The 14,246-nt window shown below is 37.2% G+C and overlaps 1 protein-coding gene across 1 annotated transcript; it reads left to right on the forward strand.

Moving 5' to 3' along the window:
• Window positions 1-782: 782 nt before the first annotated feature.
• Window positions 783-1,371, forward strand: LOC122204789 (thymosin beta-4-like). The gene has a single exon (XM_042912478.1). It carries the CDS (start codon window positions 834-836, stop codon window positions 966-968), a length of 135 nt encoding a protein of 44 aa, XP_042768412.1. The 5' UTR covers window positions 783-833; the 3' UTR covers window positions 969-1,371.
• The last annotated feature ends 12,875 nt before the right edge of the window (window positions 1,372-14,246 follow it).

A 14,246-nucleotide genomic window follows, 5' to 3' on the forward strand; every position in this document is an offset into this window, starting at 1 on the left:
GTGCTCCTGGGTAGCTCAGTTGGTTAAGCATCAAACTCTTGATCTCAGCTCAGGCCTTGATCTTATGGTTGTGAGTTCAAACCCCATGTTGGGTTCAACCCTGGGTATGAATCCTACTTAAAAAAAATTAAAGAATTTCTCAGGCAAACAAAAATTAAAGGAATCTATCACTATTAAACCAGCCTTACAAAAAATATTAAAAGGAATTCTTTCAGTGAAAAGGAAAGATCACAAGCAGGAGCAAGAAAAGTAGAAACCACAAAAGCAGCAAAATTAAATATATCTATTAGGTATATCTATATCCCTTGACCCAGTCAAGGGATTCATAAAATGAAAGCATGTAAAGTATGGCACTATATACATAAAACATGGGGAGGTAGAAGTAAAAATGTAGTGCTTTTAGAATGGACTCATAGGCTATTATATGCACAAGATGTTTCATATAAACCTAAAGGTAACCACAACTCAAAAAACTGATAATAGATATGCAAATTTTTTTTAAAAAAAGGAATCCAAGTATATCACTAAAGAAAGCCAGCAAACCATGAGGGAAGAAAGCAAGAGAAGAAAGGAATAGAAAAGAACTACGAAAACAACCATTAAAAAGTAACTAAATGGCAATAAGTACATACCTGTCAATGATTACTTTGAATATAAATGTACTAAATCCTCCATTCAAGAGACATGGGGTGATGGAATTGATAAAAAAAGAAAGACCCATCCATATGCTGCCTACGAGAGATGCAGACACATGCAGATTGGTACTCATGCAGCAGCCACTGTGCAGACAGGACTTTGCTCACTCCCACACCTCATTCCTTTCTCCCGAAACCATGTTTGACAAACCCATTATGGCTGAGATTGAGAAATTCAATAAATTGAAACTGAAGAAGACAGAAACGCAAAAGAAAAATCCACTGACTTCAAAAGAAACAACTGAACAGGAAAAGCAAGCAGGCAAATCATAATGAGGCATGCACAGTCAATATGCACTGTACATTCCACAAGCATTGCCTTCTTATTTTACTTTTTTCAGCTGTTTAACTTTGTAAGATGCAAAGAGGTTGGATCAAGTTTAAATGACTGTGCTGCCCCTTTTTACATCAAAGAATCAAGAAATACTGACAACAAGGGCCATGCCTACCTCTCCCTTCTGCTTGTCTGGCTGGCTGGGAAGGGAAAGAACTTGCATGCTGGTGAAGAGAGAAGCTGGGTGGTACAAGAGTGAAATCCAGAGTAAAAACCAAGCTGGCCCAAGGTGTCCTGCAAACTGTAATTTGCAGTTTAATCACAGAACCATTTTTTTGTTCAAACAACTTTAATTATTGGAATATACAATTTTTTGAATGTGCAAATAAAAAGTTTTAAAACCTGAAAAAAAAAGACACATGCAGATTGAAAGTGAAGGGATGGAAAAAGCACTTATCATGCAAATGGAAGTGTATAGAAAGCCAATGTAGCAAACTTATATCAGGCAAAATAGACTAAAACAAAGACTATGACAAGAGACAAAGAAGAACACTACATAATCATAAAGGGAACAATCCAACAAGAAGATATAACAATTGTAAATATTTATGCACCCAACATAGTGACACCCAAATACATAAGGCATTTTTTAACAAATATGAAGAAAATAATTGATAGAAATATGATAATAGTAGAGGACTTAACACTCCCCTTTCATCAATGGATAGATCATTCAAACAGAAAATCAACACGAAGAGTGGCTTTGAGTGACACATTGGACCAGATGAATCTAACAGATATATTGAGAACATTCCATCCTAAAACAGTGGAATACACATTGTTTTCAAGTGCACATGGAACGTTCTCTAGAATAGATCACATGTTAGTCCAAAAAACAAATCTTAACAAACTCAAAAAGATTGAAGTCATACCATGCATCTTTTCCAGTCACAATGCTATGAAACAAAAAATCAACCTCAAGAAAAAATCTGGAAAGAACACAAATACATGGAGGTTAAATAACATGCTACAAACAATGAATAGGTTAACCATGAAACTAAAGAGTAAATCAAAAACTACATGGAGACAAATGAAAATGAAAACTCAAAAGTCTAAAATCTTTGGGACGCAGCCAAAGCTGTTCCAGGAGGGAAGTTTATAGCAATACAAGCCTACCTCAAAAGCAAGAAAAATCTCAAAGAAACTTACACTTAAATAGCCCTAACCTTACACCTAAAGGAGCTACTAAAAGAATAATAATCAAAGCCCAAAAACAGAAGGAAGGAAATAATAAAGATTAGAGAAGAAATAAGTGAAATAGGAACTAAAAAACAGTAGAAGTCAATAAAACCAGGAGCTGGTTCTTTGAAAAAAAAAATCAACAAAATTGCTAAACTTTTAGCCAGACTCATAAAAAAAAAACACGAAAACACACGAAGAAAGAAAGAAAGAAAGAAAGAAAGAAAGAAAGAAAAAAGAAGACTCAAACAAAATCTGAAATGAAAGAAGAGAAATAATAACTGACACCACAGAAATAAAAAGGACTTTAAGAGGATATTATGAAAAACTATGCCAACAAACTGGATAACCTAGAAGAAATTGACAAATTCCTAGAAATACATAGTCTCCAAAACTGAATCAGGAAGAATAGAAAACTTGAACAAAGTTATTACCAGCAATGACATTAAATCAGTAATCAAAAAAGTCCCAAACAAATGTCCAGGATCAGATGGTTTCACAGGTGAATTCTACCAAACATTTAAAGAAGAGTTAATACCTATTCTCATCAAACCAGTTCAAAAAAAAAGAACTATTCCAAATTCATTTTATGAGGCCAGCATTACCCTGATACCAAAACCAGATAAAGACACCACTGAAAAAGAACTACAGGCCAATATCTCTTATGGACATAGATGCACAAATTCTCAACAAAATATTAGCAAACTGAAACCAACAATACATAAAAAAAACATCATTCACCACAATCAAGTGGGATTTATTCCTGGATTGCAAGTGTGGTTCAATATTTGCAAATCAATCAATATGATACTTCAAATCAGCAAGAAAAAAGAGAAGGGTGCCTGAGTGGCTCACTCGGTTAAGCATCTGACTTCAGCTCAGGTCATGATCTCGTAGTTCATGAGTTCAAGCCCCACATTGACGCATCGGGCTCTGTGCTGACAGCTGGGAGTCTGGAGCCTACTTCAGATTCTGTGTGTGTGTGTCTCTCTCTCTCTCTCTGCCCCTCCCCTACTCACACTCTGTCTCTCTCAAAAATAAATAAACATTAAAAAAAATTTTAAAGGATAAAAACCATGCATTCATTTCAATAGATGCAGAAAAAGCATTTGACAAAGTACAACATCCATTCATGATAAAAATCCTCAACCAAGTAGGTTTTGAGGGAACACACCTCAACATAATAAAGGTCCTTTATGAAAAACCCACAGCTAACATTATACTCAAAGGTGAAAAAATGAAAGCTTTTCCCTTAATATCAGGAACAAGACAAGGATGTCTTCTCTCGCCACTTTTATTCAACACAGTACTGGAAGTCCCTAGCCTCAGCAATTAGACAACAAGAAGAAATAAAAGTCATCCAAATTGGTAAGGAAGAAGTAAAACTTTCACTATTTGCTATGACATGATATTGTATATGGAAAACCATAATGGTTCCACCAAAAAACTACTACAACTGATACATGAATTCAGGAAAGTCACAGGATACAAAATCAATATACAGAAATCTGTTGCATTTCTATACATTAATAACAAAGCAGTAGAAAGAGAAATAAGAAAACAATCCCATTTATAATTGCACCAAAAATAATAAAATACCTAGTAGTAAACAACCAAGGAGGTAAAAGATTGTATTCTGAAAACTATAAAACATTGATGAAATAAATTGAAGAAGACATAAACAAATGGAAACAAATTCCATGCTCATAGTTTGGAAGAACAAATATTGTTAAAATGTCTATAGCACCCAAAGCAGTCTACACATTTAATGCAATCCCTATCAAAATACCAACAGCATTTGTCACAGAATTAGAACAAATAATCCTAAAATTTGTATGGAATCACTTCACATCCCGACTAGCCTGGATTTCAAGATATACTACAACTGTAGTAATCAAAACAGTATGGTACTAGCACAAAAATAGACACATAGGTCAATAGAATAGATCCCAGAAATAAACCCATTATTATATGGTCAATTAATCTATAACAAAGGAGGCAAGAATATGCAATGGGAAAAAGACAATCTCTTCAACAAATGGTGCTGGGAAAACTGGACAGCAACATGCAAAAGAATGAAACTGGACCACTTTCTAACACCTTATACAAGAATAAATTCAAAATGGATTATAAACCTGAATGTCAAATCTGAAGCCATAAAAATGACACAAGAGAGCACAGGCAGTAACTTCCTCAACATTGGCCAAAGCAACTTTTTTCTAAATATGTCTTCTGAGGCAAGGAAAACAAAAGCAAAAGTAAACTATTGGTACTAAATCAAAATAAAAAGCTTCAGGACACCTGGGTGGCTCAGTCAATTAAGCATCTGACTTCAGCTCAGGTCATCATCTCACAGTCAATCCCACATTGGACTGTCTGCTGTCAGCACTGAGCCTGCTTCAGACCCTCTGTGCCCTCTCTCTCTCTGCCTTTCCCCTGCTTGTGTTCTCTCTCTGTCTCTCTCAAGTACACATTAAAAAAAAAAGAAGTTTCTGCATAGCAAAGGAAACAGTCAACAAAACTAAAAGACAATCTACTCGATGAGAGAAGATATTTTCAAATGATATATCTGATACTGATATATCTGATACTGGGTTAGTATCCAAAATATATAAAGAACCTATAAAACTCAACACTCCAAAATTAATAATCCAATTTAAAAATGAGCAGAAGACATTAATAGACATTTTTCCAAAGAAGACATCCAGATGGCCAATAGACACATGAAAACATGTTCATCATCATTTACCATCAGGGAAATGCAAATCAAAACTACAATGAGATATCACCTCACACCTGTCAGAATGGCTAATATCAACAATACAAGAAAAAACAAGAGTTGGCAAGGATGTGGAGAAAAAGGAACTCTCATGCACTGCTGGTGGGAATGCAAACTGGTGCGGCCACTGTGGAAAACAGTATGGAGTCTCCTCAAAAAAAAAAATTAAAAATAGAATTAACAATAGATCCAGTAATTCCACTGTTGTGTATTTACCCAAAGAATATGAAAACACTAATTTGAAAAGATATATGCATCCCTTTGTTTATTGCAGCATTATTTACAATAACCAAAATATGGAAGCAGCCCAAGTGTCCATTGACTGATGAGTGGATAAAGAAGAGGTGATGTAGATATACAATGGAATATTACTCAGTCATAAAAAAAAAAAAAAAGAATGAAATTGGGACTCCTGGGTGGCTCAGTCAGTTGAGCATCCAACTCGACTTCTGCTCTGATCATGATCCCAAGGTCATGGGATTGAGGCCCACGTCATGCTCCATGCTGAGCACAGAGCCTGCTTAAGATTCTCTCTCTCTCCCCCTCTCCCCCCAACCTGCTTGCTCTCTCTCTCTCTAAAAATAATTTTTTTTGTAAAAAAAGAATGAAATATTGCCAATTGCAGCAACATCAATGGATCTAGAGAATATAATGCTAAGTGAAATAAGTCAATCAGAGAAAGACAAACACCATATGATTTTGCTCATATGTGGAATTTAAGAAACAAAACAAATGAGCAAAGAAAAAAAGATAAGCAAACAAACAAACACAAAAAAACACTCCTAAATATAGAGAAAAACTGTGGTTGCCAAGGGAGAGGTAGGTAGGGGGATGGCTGAAATAGGTGATGGGGATTAAGTATACACTTATCATCATGAGCACCGAATAATGTATAGAATTGTTGAATTGTACGCCCAAAACTAATATAACACTGTATGTTAATTATACTGGAATTTTAAATTAATGAACTAAGAGAAATAAATTATTTTTCTCACACTTCCTGAGTTCAAGCCCCGCACTGGGCTTTGTGCTGACAGCTCAGAGCCTGGAGCCTGTTTCAGATTCTGCGTCTCCTTCTCTCCCTCTGTCCATCCCCTGCTTGCACTCTGTCTCTCTCTCTCAAAAATAAATGAACATTAAAAGAAAAAAATGATTTTAACCAGCATGTTATACTTCCTTCCCCACCCTTAATCCTACCTATTCATTTTTCCCCTTTGGACATGACTGAGTTGGTTTGCCCAAATCACACCATGAAAAAACAAATTAAACAGCTCTAATTCTAAATACAAGCATGAAGAAACCATGTCTTCTTTGACTTTGTGTCTGCAAAGTCTGACCATTGTCTTGTACAATATTCAGTAGGTGTCTGATAAGTTGAAATCTGCTGGATAGAAATAATGCATATTGCAGTAATATGGCAACTTTCTGACAAGAAACATATTTGATTATGTCTGGGTACACAAAGCCCGTACTTTAGAAACTGAGGCTTAAAGAACTATAACAGATAAAGGTCAGACTTTTCTACAATGGATACATTAGCTCTGACATAAACAGGCAGCCATTGAGTAGTAGTAGCAGAAGGAGGAGGAGGAGGAGGAGGAGGAGGAGGAGGAGGAGGAGGAGGAGGAGGAGGAAGAAGAGGTGGAGGAGAAGGAGAAGGAGAAGGAGAACAGGACAAACAATAAAGCCAACCCTGGTTAATTACTAAGAAAAAATGAATTCATTGAAAGCTATTTTGTAATTCATAGAATCAGCACAAAGACTGAAGAACTAGGCTTAAAATATCAGAAGAAACCAGGAAAATATAGGTAACCAGAACCACTGCTAAAGCCACATGCCAGGAATAGCCTGGTTAGGTGCTAAGCCATCACCACTGAACGTTGGATGGCACAGCTGGACTGCCACCACCTGAAGCTTAGGGAACCCTGCTAAAACTGCAGACACAACCACCAGTGGATGCTGGATGCCACAGACACTACCCACCACCACAAGAAATTCTAAACTGACCCTGCTTCTTTAGGTAACTCACCACAGATTTCCAATTCTTGGGCAGACTCTATTATAGCTGAAGTTAGGCAGCCTAAACTCAAGCTGTAAGGGAGGAAAAATAACTGGCTTTTTGGCCTCGACCATGGAGTGGACTCTGCTTCTCCCCAAGTCTTGAATAAGATTCCACAAACACAGGAAGTGAATTTGAGTGTGGGTGACCACAATAAAAAAAGATATGTATTTACTACAAAATTACAGTCTGAGAAAGGGATCTAGAACTAGATTAGGATGAAGGGAGTCTCCAAAATCTAGTAAGGGGACATACAAAAGACCAAAAACCTAGTAAGGGGAAACCACACCTCCAAGTGAACTCTGTTTCTCAAGTGGAATGCACTCCCGGAAAAGGGAGCATGAGCTGTATCAGCACTGAAGGGGGACATTACCACAAGGGTCCCATGAAGGGAGGCACACTTCCTGCATCATAGGTCAGCAGTTATGGTTTCACTCCCTTTGAAGTCCCTGAAGTTATGACATGCCTGTGGCCATAATTTCCTACCACCCCTGTTCAGACATTTGCTGATTATTTCCTCCTGGGTTACAGTGATGCTTCTGAGCCGTTCATAATAATGGTGATGGTTACATTTACTGAGTGTTCCAGAGCTATGCTAAGGGCACATGTACTAAGTCATTTTATGTTCACAATAATCCTATGAAGTAGATACTGTGATTACTCTCAGCGTATGGATGAAGAAAGTGAGGCAGAGAGGTTACTTAATTTACCCAAGGACACATCACAGGAAAGCCAGCAGTACCAAGGCTGGAACCAGGCAGTCTGGCTACAGAACCGGTCCTCTTCGCCACCTCCATTTTGTGAGAATTTTCAGCAAGCCCCACTGGACTGCTGCTGTATACCATATATTTCCTTTATTATATCAACCACTACAGAAAATTAGCATTTTACACACCCAGCATAATACCAACACTTCTATTTGCACAACTTTATCAGCCCCTATGCATCAAACACATTTACCAGAATAATAACATTAGAAAAGTCACAGAAGAAAGAACAATCAAACTGTGGTGAATCCCACTCACCAACTCTACCTATGAGCCTTTGATGGATCTCAATTTGTTGCACTCCATGCAAGTTAAAAAAACTGTGTTACCACAGTGTTCAGTGCTGCAATAAATGTATGTATATACTTCTTTGTTTCCATTGCACTCTGTTGCATGGGTGTCCCTGCCCTGAACCTATTCATTTCAGGGCCAGGAAAGCTCAGACTCATCCCCCTGCCATATGCCCACAATTCCCAGGCAAACTTCAGCTTCTGATTCTTTGCTACCTTCTTTCGGAAAGTGTCCATCCTCAGTTTAAAAAAAATAAAAATATTCCATCCATGTACCCTCTCCATTAAGATTATATATATCAGGCAGGGATCAATCAGGAAAACAGGACCATTCTAAATGTTGAAGGAGAGGGAATTCAATGTAGAGAAGGAACAGAAGAGCCCAGTTAAACACAGGACGGTGAAGCAACTTAAAGAGCTTAGCAACAAGAAGCCACTACCACTTCTGTGGCTGGAGGGACAAAAGAAGGAGGTAGTGATATGGGCTTCCAGAGTTTAAGATTACTGGGGAAAGCAGGGACCATGGCAGGTATGTCTGATAAGAACTGGAGTCACAGAGAAGATGCAGCGACTGCTTAAGATGCTGCCCATGACAGAGAAGAGGAGAAACACCCTAGGCTTTCCTCTTACCTGCTCTTCTGTTTCCTATCAGTCCCTCCCAACCCAGCTGACAGGGGAGCCTGAGAAAAGATCCTGCCAGGTCAGCCCCATTATGACACCGAGTAAATCAGGGAATGCCAAGGAATGGATCTAAGAGCAAACAGATCATGGACAGTTCATGCTTCAACATTTAAATTACATTTGTTGGAGTATTATTTAATTTCTAAAACTAAGTGAATTTATATGTATTATTGAATACATATGTATTTTAATATTAAAATATTTCTGAGATAACCATCACTATTTCAATTCAGCACTGTTTGGGGCAGCCCTAAATAAAGTATGCCTATATATTATTTGTGATTTATTATGTGGTGGTAATATATTTATGATTAAGCTGGTTGTTTAATGAACTATATATAATCCATTTAGTAATATATAATCGGTTCTTATTAATATATTTGCTGTCCTTTTTTCCATTTTGCTATTTATTTTTTCCAATATTTTAGCGTGAAAACTTTATTTTTTATATTAAATATAATTTATTTCCATACAACACCCAGTGCTCATCCCAACAGATGCCCTCCTCAATGCCCATCACCCAATTTCCCCTCTCCCCACCCCACATCAATCCTGTTTGTTCTCAGTATTTAACGGTTTCTTAGGGTTTGCCTCCCTCCCTCTAACATTTTCCCCCCTTCCCCCCCCCTTAACTTCTTCTGTTAAGTTTCTCAGGATCCACAGATGAGTGAAAACATATGGTATCTGTCTTTCTCTGCTTGACTTATTTCACTTAGCATAATACCCTCCAGTTCCATCCACATTGCTGCAGATGGCCAGATTTCATTCTTTTTCATTGCCAAGTAGTATTCCATTGTATATATAAACCAAATCTTCTTTATCCATTCGTCAGTTGATGGACATTTAGGCTCTTTCCATAATTTGGCTATTGTTGAAAGTGCTGCTATAAACATTGGGGTACAAGTGCCCTGATGCATCTACACTCCTGTATCCCTTGGGTAAATTCCTAGCAGTGCTTTTGCTGGGTCATAAGGTAGTTTTATTTTTAATTTTTTGAGGAACCTCCACACTGTTTTCCAGAGCAGCTGCACCAGTTTGCATTCCCACCAGCAGTGCAAGAGGGTTCCTGTTTCTCCACATCCTTTCCAGCATCTATAGTCTCCTGATTTGTTCATCTTAGCCACTCTCACTGGCGTGAGGTGATATTTCAGTGTGGTTTTGATTTGTATTTTCCTGATGAGGAGTGATGTTGAGCATCTTTTCATGTGTCTATTGGCAATCTGGATGTCTTCTTTAGAAAAATGTCTATTCATGTCTTCTGCCCATTTCTTCACTGGATTATTTGTTTTTTTGGTGTGGAGTTTGGCGGGTTCTTTATAGATTTTGGACATTAGCCCTTTATCCGATATGTCATTTGCAAATATCTTTTCCCATTCCGTCGGTTGCCTTTTAGTTTTGTTGCTTGTTTCCTTTGCAGTGCAGAAGCTTTTTATCTTGATGAGATCCCAATAGTTCATTTTTGCTTTTAATTCCCGTGTCTTTGGAGATGTGTCGAGAAAGAAATTGCTGTGGCTGAGGTCAAAGAGGTTGTTGCCTGCTTTCTCCTCTAGGGTTTTAATGGTTTCCTGTCTCACATTCAGGTCCTTCATCCATTTTGAGTTTACTTTTGTGAATGGTATAATAAAGTGGTCTAGTTTCATTCTTCTGCACGGTGCTGTCCAGTTCTCCCAGCACCATTTGTTAAAGAGATTTTTTTCCATTGGATACTCTTCCCTGCTTTGCCAAAGATTAGTTGGCCATACATTTGTGGGTCCAATTCTGGGTTCTCTATTCTATTCCATTGGTCTATGTGTCTGTTTTTGTGCCAAAATCACACTGCCTTGACGATTACAGTTTTGAAGTAGAGGCTAAAGTCTGGGATTGTGATGCCTCCCGCTTTGGTTTCCTTCTTCAATATTACTTTGGCTATTCGGGGTCTTTTGTGGTTCCATACAAATTTTAGGATTGCTTGTTGAGAAGAATGCTGGTGCAATTTTGATTAGGATTGCATTGAATGTGTAGATTGCTTTGAGTAGTATTAACATTTTAACAGTATTAATTCTTCCAATCCAAGAGCACGGAATGTTTTTCCATTTCTTTGTATCTTCTTCAATTTTCTTCATAAGCTTTCTATAGTTTTCAGCATACAGATCTTTTACATCTTTGGTTAGGTTTATTCCTAGGTATTTTATGATTCTTGGTGCAATTGTGAATGGGATCAGTTTCTTTATTTCTCTTTCTGTTGCTTCATTATTGGTGTATAAAAATGCAACCTATTTCTGTACATTAATTTTTACCCTGCGACTTTGCTGAATTCATGTATCAGTTCCGGCAGACTTTTGGTAGGGTCTGTCGGGTTTTCCATGGTAGAGTATCATGTCGTCTGCAAACTGTGAAAGTCTGACTTCATCTTTGCCAATTTTGATGCCTTTGAAGCATAGAAAAAAGTTAAGGGGACTCTACAGTGAACATCCATACACATACCAACTGGATGTTACAATTAACATTTTGCCATGTTTGCTTTATCACATATCTACCTATCTCTGCATCCTTCTACCCATCCATTAACCTATCTTTTTGTTTTAAAGTTTTTATTTTAATTTCAGTTAGTTAACATACGGTGTAATATTACTTTCAAGTGTACAATACAGTGATTCAACACTTTCATACATCACCCGGTGCTCATTACAACAACTGCACTCCTTAATCCCTATCTCCTATTTCACCCATCCCCCACCCACCTCCCCTCTGGTAACCATCAGTTTGCTCTCTATAGTTAAGAGTCTGTTGCTTGGTTTGCCTCTCTCTGTCTTTTTCCCCCTCTGTTCATTTTTTTTTGTTTCTTAAATTCCATATATGAATAGAACTATATGCCATTTGTCTTTCTCTGAATGACTTATTTAACTCAGCATTACACTCTCTAGCTCTATCCACGTTGTTGCAAATGGCAAGTTTACATTACTTTTTATGGCTGAATTATATTCCATTATATACACGCACACACATACATACATGCATGCATACATATCACTTTTTCTTCATCCATTCATTAATTGATGGACACTTGGGATGCTTCCATAATTTGGCTATTGTAAATAATGCTGCTATAAACATAGAAGTGCATGTATCTCTTTGAATTAGTGTTTTTGTATTCTTTGGATAAATACCTAGTAGTGCAATTGCTGGATCATAGGGTAGTTCTATTTTTAGCTTTCTGAGGAAGCTCTGTACTCTTTCTCACAGTGGCTGCACCAGTTTGCATTCCCATCAACAGTGCACGAGGGTTCCTTTTTCTCCAAATCTTCACCAACACCTGTTGATTCTTGTATTTTTATTTTAGCCATTCTGACAGGTTGAGGTGATATTTCATTGTAGTTTTGATTTGCATTTCCCTGATGGTAAAGGATGATGAACATCTTCTCATATGTCTGTTGGCCATCTGGATGTCTTCTTTGGAGAAATGTCTGTGCACATCTTCTACCCATTTTTTAAATTGGATTATTTGTTTTTTGGTATTGAGTAGTATAAGTTCTTTATATTTTTCAGATACTAACTCTTTACTGGATATGTCATATGCAAATATCTTCCCCCATTCCTTTTGGTTCTTGATTGCTTCCTTCACTGTGCAGAAAGTTTTTGTTTTGATGTAGTTTCAAAGTTTATTTTTGCTTTTGTTCCCCTTGCCTCAGGAGACATATCTAGAAAAAAGCTGCTATGGCCAATGTCAAAGAAGTTACTGCCTGTGTTCTTCTCTGGGATTTTTATGGTTTCAGGTCTCACATTTAGGTCTTTAATCCATTTTGAGTTTATTTTTGTGAATGGTGTAAGAAAGTGGTCCAGGTTCATTCTTCTGCATGTTGCTGTCCAGTTCTCCCAGCACCATTTGCTAAAGAGACTCTCTTTTTTCCACTGGATACACTTTCCTGCTTTGTCAGATTAGCTGGCCATACATTTATGGGTCCAATTCTGGGATCTCTATTCTATTCAATTGGTCTATGTGTCTGTTTTTGTGCCAATACCATACCATCTTGATGATTACAACTTTGTAGTACAGGCTAATGTCCAGGTTTGTGATGCCTCCTGCTTTGGTTTTTTTTCTTCAAGATTGATTTGGCTATTTAAGGTCTCTCATGGTTCCAAATTTTAGAGTTGTTTGCTCTAGGGCTGTGAAAAATACTGTTGGTATTTCTATAGGAATTGCATAAAATGTGTAGATTGCTTTGGGTAGCATAGACATTTTAAGAATGTTCTTCCTATCCATGATCATAGAATGTCTTTCCATTTCTTTGTGTCAACTTCAATTTCTTTCATCAGTGTTTTTAAGTTTTCAGAGTACAGGTCTTTCACCTCTTTGGTTAGATTTATTCCCTATTATTTTTGGTGCAATTAAAAATGGCATTGTTTTCTTAACTTTTCATTTTACTGCTTCATTATTAGTGTATAGAAATGCAACAGATGGGGTGCCTGGTTGGCTCAGTCAGTTAAGCATCAGACTTTGGCTCAGGTCATTATCCACCATTGTGGATTCAAGCCCCGCATCAAGCTCTGTGCTGACAGCTCAGACCCTGGAACCTGCTTCAGATTCCAGGTCTCCCTCTCGCTTTGCTCCTCCCTTATTCGCTCGCTCTCTCTCTCTCTCTCTCTCTCAAAAATAAACAAACAAAAAAAAAAGAAATGCAACAGATTTCTGTACATTGATTTTGTATCCTGCAACTTTACTGAATTCATTTATGAGTTCTAGTAGTTTTTTGGTAGCACCTTTAGGGTTTCTATATGCAGTATAATGCCATCTGCAAATAGTCAAAGTTTTATTCTTCCTTACCAATTTGGTATTTCTTTTATTTCTTCTAGTTGTTTGATTGCTGTGGCTAGGGACTTCCAATACTATGTTGAATAAAAGTGGTGAGAGTGGATATCCTGGTCTTATTCCTGATCTTAAGGGAAAACCTCTCCATTTTTCCCCATTAAGGATTATGTTAGCTGTGGGTTTTTCATAAATGGCCTTTATTATGTTGAAGTATACCTCAAAACCTACTTTGTTGAGGGTTTTTATCATGAATGCATGTTGTACTTTGTCAAATGGTTTTTGAACCTGTGTCTATTGAAATAATCATATGGTTTTTATCCTTTCTTTCATTGATGTGATGTATCATGTTGATTGATCTGCAAATATTGAACCACCCTTTCAACCCAGGAATAAATCCCACTTGATTGTGGTGAATGATTTTTTTATGTATTGTTGGATTCAATTTGCTAGTATTTTGTTGAGAATTTGTGCATCAATGTTCATCAGAAATACTGGCCTGTAGTTCTCTTTTTTAGTTGTGTCTTTATCTGTTTTTGGTATCAGGGTAATGCTGGCTTCATAAAATTAATTTGGAAGCTTTCCTTCCTTTTCTATTTTTTGGAATAGTTTGAGAAGAGTAAATATCAACTCTTCTTTAAATATCTGATTGAATTCACTCTGAAGCCATTTGATCCTG

The sequence above is a fragment of the Panthera leo genome, chromosome D4 (genome assembly GCF_018350215.1).
Source record: "Panthera leo isolate Ple1 chromosome D4, P.leo_Ple1_pat1.1, whole genome shotgun sequence".
NCBI lineage: Eukaryota > Metazoa > Chordata > Mammalia > Carnivora > Felidae > Panthera > Panthera leo.

Coding starts and splice junctions, on each gene's coding strand:
- LOC122204789 (XM_042912478.1), top strand. CDS start 834: ATGTTTGACAAACCCATTATGGCTGAGATTGAGAAATTCAATAAATTG.